The 9,826-nt window shown below is 42.2% G+C and overlaps 1 protein-coding gene across 1 annotated transcript in view; it reads left to right on the top strand.

The window, feature by feature from the left end:
* The first annotated feature begins 9,267 nt into the window (after nucleotides 1-9,267).
* TNFSF11 (TNF superfamily member 11) overlaps nucleotides 9,268-9,826 on the top strand; it is a 23,686-nt gene continuing 23,127 nt past the window's right edge. Inside the window, 1 exon segment of the mRNA XM_035900847.1 lies at nucleotides 9,268-9,351. Coding sequence (XP_035756740.1) covers nucleotides 9,268-9,351 — 84 coding nt within the window.

The raw sequence follows: 9,826 nt of genomic DNA, 5'->3' as shown, positions 1-9,826 counted from the left end.
TAGATGTGGTACTTAGGCATGTGGTTTAGTGGTGGACTTGGCAGTGTTAGGTTAATGATTGAATTCGAGGATCTTAAGGGTCTTTTCCAACCTAAATGATTCTATGATTCTCTGAAAGCTGCCTTCTGATTTCGTGCTTAAATATACTCCTTGTCAGTTTATATTCATTTGTTTGTCCGTAGACCTTCAGTTTAAATAAGCTCTTTTTCCTCTCTCATATCCTTAATGTATTTAAGGCTAGAAATTATACCCCACCAGCCTTGACTTTGAAAGCTCTCCGCTCTTCTGATATTCTGTTAGCATTTTGCTGTTCTGCTTCCAGTTTGAAATCATCTTTCTTGAATGTGGGTACCAGATTGGGACAGATTGTGAGATCTCACTGGGGCCTTAACCCTGTGCCCCCCCGTGGAAACAGAACTGGAACAAGAGCATTGTATTTGGAGTCTCACAAAACTTCACCAGCTTGGTGATAATTGCCTTTGAGTAAATAAAGCAAATGCAAACATTTCGAACTATAATTAGTAGGAAGTTCTCAACTAGCAAAGTATTATTTTCACACTTTGCCTTTATATGAGGCATCAAAGTATTTTATGATATGTAATTAGGATCCAGATCTTCAAAAGTGCAGCAGAATAAACAGCAGTGTTCCCTGTTTCTGTTCATTCTTTTATTGTACTTCACTATGATGAAGCAGAATAAGGTGTAATCATCTGCAAGTAGTTATTCGTGAAGAAACTGTCCTGTTTCTTCATGCCCCAAGCTAAATGGTGCTGAGGGAGTTGATTTCAATTTCCAATGTGCCTGAAACCATTGCTGATTCTGTGTACTCTCGGTGCACTTGTTGAAGAGGTTACACAAGTTTTAGCACTACTGACCTACCGATAACTGATTATTACAAATAAAAGGTTGAAGAGGTTACACAAGTTTTAGCACTACTGATTATTACAAATAAAAAGTAACATGTACGAGTGCCTTCCTTTGCTATTGACTATGCTACAGTGTTAGGTGGCCTCATTCTGTAAACCCTGCCTCTGCTTTGTAATGATCCTGGGCAGCTTTTATTTCAACTATTAAGTGGCACTGGCTGCAGGATCAAATGAGGTGATAAAGGAGGAAAAAAATAGTGGATGCGTATTTCAGCAGGTTACTCCAGCTACCACGTAGGCTTTGATCATCCACAGTGCATTGTGGCTGCCATGTTGAGCACTGTGACACCAAACTTCATGTGATCCTTGTCAAAGCACTGGCCAACGCTGTCCTGAACTGGGTTTGTAGTCTATGTTCTCCATAGCAGGTACTTGGAATGAAACTCTCAGGGACTGGTGCTGAACAGTGAGTTCCCTCGTGTTGTGGGGGAAAAGCAGAAAAAGAGAGAGCCTGATAATTAGGGCAGGCATCTGCAAAGAGAGACACCTCAGCCCTGCATTCCTGTTTTCAGGATATACGTTCAACATCTCATCATAATTTACATTGAAACCTTCTCCAAATCATATTGTCTCCTTTTTGCACTGAGCATTCTATGAAGTCAGAAAACCTCAGTTTGCTTTCCTTCTAATTATTCCAAGCAATGTGGAACGGCTCTGACAGGTGGGCTTACGCAAATGCCTTTGCTCCCACGTCAGAAGAGCAGCTGATTGTACCACTTTCCAGGGAAGTGGGACATGCTGCTGTGCCTTCCTTCATGGTGGCAGAATTGAATCCAGATGCTCTAGTCCCATGCTTTAACCACTGAAATATGTGGAGAAAAGAGGAAGTGAGAGATGAAGACAGATGTTCCAGATAGATACTACCTCTAAGGAAGATTGTGCTTTTTATGGGAACACAGCCATACACACACATATTCTCCTCCTTCCTGTTCCCTTCCTCTCCAAATCCTAAAACTGTTGCGCAAACTGGGAGAGCCCATCCTTCAGCCAGCACACAGATACGTGGATAGGATTCCTTCTTGGGGATCCTGGAATATGTGTGGGCTTGAATCCCACTGGCAAAAGAGGAATGTGAATGCAATTATCCCACATCCTGTGGAGTGCTCTAATCCATGACCTAGCAGATAAAACCGTGTGCCTGTGGGAGAGCCCAGCATCTCCTCCCCAAGGGCTGTTCTTTGCCAAGCCCAGTCCAGTGCTCTAAGAGCACCTACCAACATGACTGGTGCCAGTGAGATGAATAGAAAAAAAAGTAGTTTGTGAATTTTGATGGGATCAGGTAAGAGCACTGTCAAAACTTAAATGGGAAGAGTAGAAGCACACAGCCTTTTCTCTTCCAAAAGGAGATCCTCTTTCCTCATCCCGTATGCTCTGGGAATGCCATGTCCCCTTCGTAAGATAAATATTTATCTACATCAAGTGGGTAGTTAATTTATCTCAATCAACTTCCTTTCAAACACCACTTTGTACTTAGTACTAACACTGGCGGTCATATTTAGGGACGTTACTTTTCAAGAAGCAGCTTCTCTACTGTCTTGACCTCCAGTGTTTCAGTCTTGCACTATTCCCATGGGCCTTCATCCACTACTTAATGATTCCAGGTCTTCCCTGTTCAGCATCTTCTCTGAGGGATCTTTGCTACATCATCTGGTACTTTGTGTCCCCTCTTGTGAGCCACAAACACTGCTGGTTATGTCTGACAGCTTCTGACTCATATTCTCTGTCATAATTGCTGCTGTGTTGTGCCTTTTCCTTTTGTGTCGCATCCATTTGTCTGTGCCCCATCCAAGACTCATCTCCCACTGAGGCTCCATCGCATGTACACACACCATCAGAATCCTCAGGCATCTTCAGGCACAGTCTTAAACACAAAAAATGCCACCGCTGGCTTAGGACAGCTCTGAGCCACAAGCTGCTGGAGTGTACTGGGAAGTCTAATTACATGCTTGCCCTGTTCTTTTATTTTTTTCCTGGGCATATACTATTGGCCACTGCTACTTCTGAAATCAGGACGTTATTTTCTTGTCTTAGTTGGGTTTACTCACTATTGATTTTGTGGCTATTGGTTTCTTGGGCAGCAAGAGAGCCTGGATATTGAATGAGCATGCAATTGTTCTACTCCCTGTCACTGTGGATGGTGAACTGCAGGTGCTAGCGCATGATCCTCGGTTTGGGGTGGGTTTTTTTTTTGCTTGAACCACTTTTCCAGCCAGTTTGAGAGTTTCAGATCCAGAAATTCCAGCCTGGTGGCTGGAGCTCCAGAATCCACTTGATTAACAAAGCTGTCCCAGTGAAGGACGAACCCCAGGGAATTGCAGTCTGGTTTCTAAAGAGCAGGGCTTGGGCTAGCCACACTGCTTTCCACAGCTGGACATGGCTGCTCCTATTCTGCAGCAGCTGCCACCCACACAGGCAAATGTGAGCTAGATGGATCCCCGTCTGACTCATAGAATCATAGAAGCATAGAATCATAGAATTGTTTAAGCTGGAAAAGACCTTTAAGATCATCAAGTCCAACCGTTAACCTAACACTGCCATCCCACCACTAAACCATGTCCCTAAGCACCTCAATACTGCTTGTCTTATCCTCCTGTGCGAGAAAATTGTCCTTTGGCACAAATGCTATCAACAAATGACTTGTTTTCAACTGTATGTATCTGATTACTAAATCTGATTAGTAATGGCAGCAACAGGTTCTTCCTTGGCATCAGAGTGATTCCGCCATTTCTAGGGAGCGCTGAAAGCAGTAGATGTGTAGTAGCAGCTCGGAAGATGGCCACAGGAAGGTAAAGTTATATAGTTCTTAACTGCATTGTAAATTGGAATCTTAAATTTTAGGCAGATGGTCTTAAAAAAAACTTAGGGCTGCATGTATTTCATCGTAAAGTTGTGGAGAAGGAAAGGCTGCTCAGCGGAACAAGAGAGAAAATGTTCAGCTAATTCTGACACCACCATTTAGTAAAAAATACTACTTCTGCAATGCTTTGATTTAATCAATTTATTGTATGGCATTTTGGGCTTTTTGTTTTGTTTTGAAAAATAAAATTGAAACACATTGAATGGATAGTTTGACCAGGGTGACTTTATCCAATATCAAACCCTTCTGACCAAAGTGCTTCACTGCCTGTGCTCCTGGAATGGGTTGTACACACTGGGACGGACTCCCATCTGTCTTTTGACTCCATCTCATGAGGCACCACAGGAGTCTCACAGCTCTGCATGTCACCTGTAACTCAGTCATGGACCTTGCGTAGCTGAGGATACTCGAAACCTCAGCACTATAAAGAGATGTGCTATGACAGTCAAGTGATGCTAAAGAAATCTATATTCAGAAATGTTTCAGCATATCTGGCTTAAATAAATATCTTTTCTGAAAAAGAGGCCTTGAGGTGATGTAATCCCAATGTGTGAAGCCTGTACAATAAAGAAATAAATTGTGGAAGTTCATGTAAGGTGACTTGGAGCCTCCCGACTGGAGAAACCTGATCCAAAACCTATTAACGTCCTGAAAAATATATTCACCAATTTCTTTGAGCTTTTTAACAGGCTCTGAAGGACTCTGAACTACTGACAAGCAATATGGGGGGTTTTTTTATTATACCAAATGTAGACAGACACGAACTGCTGTCTTACTTATTGCCCAGTATTTTCCCCAACACCCTGCCACTGACTTCAGTTCTAAAATAATGTAAGAACTTTCATACAATTTAATTTCAATTAATTTTTTCCTGAACGGGGAAAATAGCTGTATCTACTACCTTAATTTAAGAGTTTTTACATAATCATAAGAGACTTTAATATGCTAATTATTTCTGTTGAGATTTCAAAATCAGCTTCATTGTTTTGACCTTTGACCATACCCACTAGACTAGAAAGAAGCAGAATGGCAATTCACTGGGAAATTTAAATGGCATTTTAATGCCTTTTTCCACTGTTTTCAAATATAGCAATTATTTCCTGCTATATCAATTGCTGTTTCCCAGCCTTTTCTTGAAGACAATTTTGAATAAAAGCATAAGTCTTCAGTGAGGCATTCTGTGCTATTGGCCATATTTTGCCACCCTTCTTTTCACACATGCACACTTACTTATATCAATCACTGTATAGCACGTAGAAAAGTGAAAAGCATGGTTAAGTCCTTTTCATGACAATTTTGGAGGCTGTACAATTTTGTTTCCTCCTAGCATGCATGAAAAACACCTCTGCATATTTTCACTACTTGTGTCAAAACAACTCAGTAGATCAGAGTTTCAGTGCAGGATTCTCTTTAAATCTGTTGTGTTCCTTGGAAACCTCACTGTCCAAAACATATTTAAAACTGATACTTCTCAAGTAAACATTTATGCCAGGCCCAAAACAACCTTTTGCTGATGAAATAATTTTGCCAAAAATATTCCAACCAGTAGTAATAGCAGAGAAGCTAGTTGTGAACATCTCCCCACAAAATAAAATCTCACCAGTGTAAGAATATAACACTTGTTTAACAATGCTTGTTAAAAAAATGATGCAGTTGGATGGAAGCACTTACTGCTTTAATGAAATGGAATATTTCATCTGCATAACCTCTCCTAAGTTAATAAATGCTGCCTCATTTGAAGTGGAGGTCGGAAGAAGAACTTGTAGTGATTCTCCCTATTTTCAAGTAGAACAAACTAAAAAAAAAAAAAGGGACTTTTTTCCCCCCCTAATGTTTTACCTTGGCCTGCAGGCTTGCTGCTCTGACATTTTCAGATTTTTCAAGACTTTTGACCTTGCAATGAGAATCGACTTTGCGATGAGAACCTGCTTTCAACACAGCCTTTTATGTAAACACTATGTTTCCTGTTTTGCTTCAAAGCAAAATGATGAAAAAATCCTAGCAGTTAGGCAGTCTTATCACAACAGGTAGTACATTCACGATCGTCTCCTGCAACACAAGTATTTTGTAGACAGTAACTAAGAGCTGTATTCTGCACGGGGGTCAAGAGTTCGCGTTACAGAGCCAGGACTTTGTTCACAGGAACTGTTACCGATGTCATTAGTCCTCACAGAATCCAAAGCAAGCCACATTTTTTAGGAAGAGAATCTCTTTTATTAAGCCAACAGAAACAGTCGGGTACAGCAGATATTAGACAAAGCAGATTCATTTTCAGGTAGATGAAGTACTCTTTGGGTCCAAAACATAGAGACAATATGAAGGTAGTTGTAGTTAATTTGCTCTGAATTGCACTTAATTGTTTTAATTATTCAGACTTTTGAGAGAACAGTGTTTGCTATTGTGGGAGCAGAGGGTGATCCTGATCCTGCTAAGAGTATAAGAGGTGACAAAAGCTAAATGATCAGATCAAGCGGTAATTCCCATCAAAGATCTGCAAGACTTGAGATGCAGGGAAACTCAGAGGTCTGTCTCAAGTCCATCTGATATGGTGTCTGGTATCTGATAGAGTTATATATTTTATTTTTCTGGCCCATCTTTGATCTTGCAGTGTCAAGACTGCAAGGACTGCAAGGTTAGAGATGGAGTAGTTGTTTTGGGAATACAATTTTCCAACTGGTAACTGGGTGTCGCTGTTCTTTCCTAATTGGGTAGCACATGGTGGTTGTTTGGTTTCACCCACAGAGCAGTGATGCCTATGACATTTCAAAATGCACATGTGTAGGGTCTGTGGATTTTGGTGGTTCTGGTGGAGCACGCATTTACCATGACAGTTGTGGCAAGATTTGGGTCTAATTTTCCTGAGTGAACAGGTTCTAGCCAGTATACGCTGGTCTGATGGAAACCTGCCTTCAGTGATGGCGCTGCTGATGATGACTGTCTTTTGAAAGGAAGGAGGGGTGTTTCTAGGAAAAATAATTTCAAGGTATGATTTTCTTCCAACGTAAGTTGCAACTTGTTAACATTTTCCAGTATACTTTTTTTTGCGTATTGCGGTACGTGATACCCAGTGGGGGATTTTCTCTCTCTATGGTAGTAAGTTTGTACAAGGTTTAGGTGGCTTCTTCAAATATGCGATCCTAGAGGAGTGTCACTGTTGGATGAACGTCATCTGTAGGTTTGTGAGGGCGTGTCATGAATGTTCTCCTCAGAGCAAATGAGGTGATGTCTGTGGGCTGGTTATATATCAGTTTTTCTACTGTGTTTTGGATAGCTGATGGTTTGTGGAAGGAGGTGTGTTGGTCTGTGGATTTTCTGCATATAGTAGTTTGAAGGTTGCTATTTTTCATGTTGACCTTGGTGTCTAGAAAGCTGATGCTGATGTAAGTTTTCCAGAGATAGTTTGATGGACAATTCTGGTTGCCGAATTTGTGGTAGAAATCAATGAGGGAATCCAAGTTTTCAGTCCAGATGTCATCTATGCATCCTAGTGTATCCTAAGAACCCATGCTGGTTTGGTGGGAAGGTTAAAGGCTTTTTCTTGAGGCAACTTCTAAAGAGCCTGATATCCTGGTGCTTGGAAACAAGTACCTGGGTGCTTGTAGTTGCATCTGTGATTTGGTGAGGATGAAATTGTGGATGAAGATGAAATAGATAGGCTTGATATATATAAGATGCCAGTTAGAAGGCTGGTATCACTTAGGCATGCAGGTCAGGCATAATGCTTCTTTGGTGTGGCATGGTGATGATAATACGAAAGATGGTGCCAGTAAGAAGATAGTTTATGAAGCAGTGATCCTGGAGGAAGCATGTTTTTATGGAGAAACTGCTTTCATATATAACAAAGTGTTTAAAGACGGTGTCTGCAGATCCTCATAGCTCTTCAGTGAAAGTCTCCTTGGATTTCCTTCCGTAAGAATCTAGAAGAGCACATTAAAGTCTTAAGTGGGAAAGGAAGAGTTTACACAGTTTTTTCCTTCTTCATTAGGAATAGATTTGTCCTCCAAGGTGGAAAGAGCAGAGGTCTTTCTTGAGTTCCTTCTCATATAAAAGCATGAAAAATCATCTGCTAGCATCATGGATGTTATCCAAACTTCTCCTTTATCATTTTTTTTTAATAACAGATCAGTGACTGGATTTTAAAAGCTACGTAGATTCTTAAAAAAACCCCAGTTGTATCTTTAAAAAAATTATTTCATTGTTATTCCTCTCCTGAAAAAATTGTTGTTGTAGACCAATGTAAAATTCATTCAGGGGTGTCCAGCTTGTAGAATGTGAGATTATTTTCACAGCTATTTTACAGGGGATGGTGGCTAAAAAAACCTTCATCTTGTTTTCAGAAAAGTCGAGACACACATAGAGAAACAATTCCTCAAATTCTCTACAGACCACAATGCTACCAATGTTTCCGAGCATAAATGTAAGCATTTGGAAAGAAGAGATAGGAGTAGCCATTCAAGGTTGGGGTATTGCTCCATGACTTCCTGGTGGGTGATGTTGGGAAGCAGGTGTTCTCACCATCATTTCTCAGATGTGTCTCATTGTCGGTGAAGTAATTGTTATTGCCCTATTTGGGTCCAGTGTTAAATGGTATCAGCTTATTTTGATAGTAATTTGTTGCATGGTGGTTTGGTGTATTTCAGACCGTTTCCTTTAATTTGTTGGGGCACGTAATCATGTCTGGTTCAGTCAACCTCTTTGGGAGGTAAAGTTTCTCAATTTCTTAGCTTAGGCAGACCTAAACAGGATATTCTGTCATGTATCAAGAGTCAAAAATTAGACTGTTTTTCTACAGTCAAAATGACCTACATGGATCTGTGTCATTGTCCCATGTTCTTCAAAGTCTGAGCCGGACTTCAACTCACTTGCTTTTATGTCTGGACCGTTTCCCCACTGAATTTTACAGGGCTCTAGACCTAATATACCTGCACTACCTTTGCAACACGCACTTCCATAGGATTTAGAACGCTTTCCACAAAGTGGACTAGTCAGGCACATAAGATGGGTCTATTGAAGAGATAGCCACGTCTCCAAAAGCATAGAAAAAACTGATGAGTGGAAGTCCAGAGGGAGGAAAAACTACATGGAGGCAGGAAAGACCTTAAACAGGCAGACTCTAAACGAGCAAGTATATGAAGGGGAGACTTGGCCTAACTGGGACCCCCAGAGGACCATGAGAAAGAAAGTGCCTACAAACTGTAGCATGACTTCATGAGGGAGAGGTTTCGGTGTTGAATGCAAGCTGAGGTGTGGGAAGTGCAGGAAGATGTTGTTCCTAACCAAGCATTTGGAAACTCCCGTGTAGAAGACCAGCTGCCTGAGGAGAGATGGGGAGGCTCTGACCCGGTTTCAGCATCAGCACAGCTTCCGCCATTTCTTTATCCCATTCCTTTAAAGGGACTCCAGACTGTTGCCCGTTTTGGACAGCGCAAGTCAACACCGTTTGTGCTCATTTTAGCCTGGCCTGAGTGAGGACTGTGTTAAGACATGGAGGGGTTGGCAGGCCTTTGGTCCCCTGAGGACCGGGACCCGCCACAGGGGCCAGGGGATGACCGAGAGCGCCTTGGCAGTGTCAGGACTCGATGATCTTAAAGGTCTTCTCCAACCTAAACGGTTCTATGATTTTATGATGCTATGAGAGGGCCCGCCCGGGGTGCGTGCTGCTTCCCTGCACCCTGGGATTTGGGGGAAAGGGACCCTCCAGAATGTTGTAAATGTAGAGACACACACATGTGCACACACATGCGTGTGTCGATACGTACGCACACACGTGCACGCACGCACACGCGTAGATGTGTACACACACATGTGCACGCACGCAGATGCAGACTGGAGCATGCACACACAGATGCACTCGCATGCACGCCCATGAGCAGAGCACCCGGGGGTGTGATCCTAGCGGCCGGGCAGAAGCCCGGTCACATCCCCTGTCCCCACTGGGCCCTGCCGGCACCTCGTGCCTCCTCCCCAGGGGAACCTCCCCAGGAACCCCCCTTTTTTTTAAAAAAAAAAAAAAAAAAAAGAAAACCCCAACCCCCTGGGGGGG

The sequence above is a fragment of the Egretta garzetta genome, unplaced genomic scaffold (genome assembly GCF_000687185.1).
Source record: "Egretta garzetta isolate BGI_Z169 unplaced genomic scaffold, ASM68718v1 scaffold351, whole genome shotgun sequence".
NCBI lineage: Eukaryota > Metazoa > Chordata > Aves > Pelecaniformes > Ardeidae > Egretta > Egretta garzetta.
The sequence above is the reverse complement of the archived record's forward strand: the minus strand, read 5'-3'. Positions and strand labels throughout refer to the sequence as shown.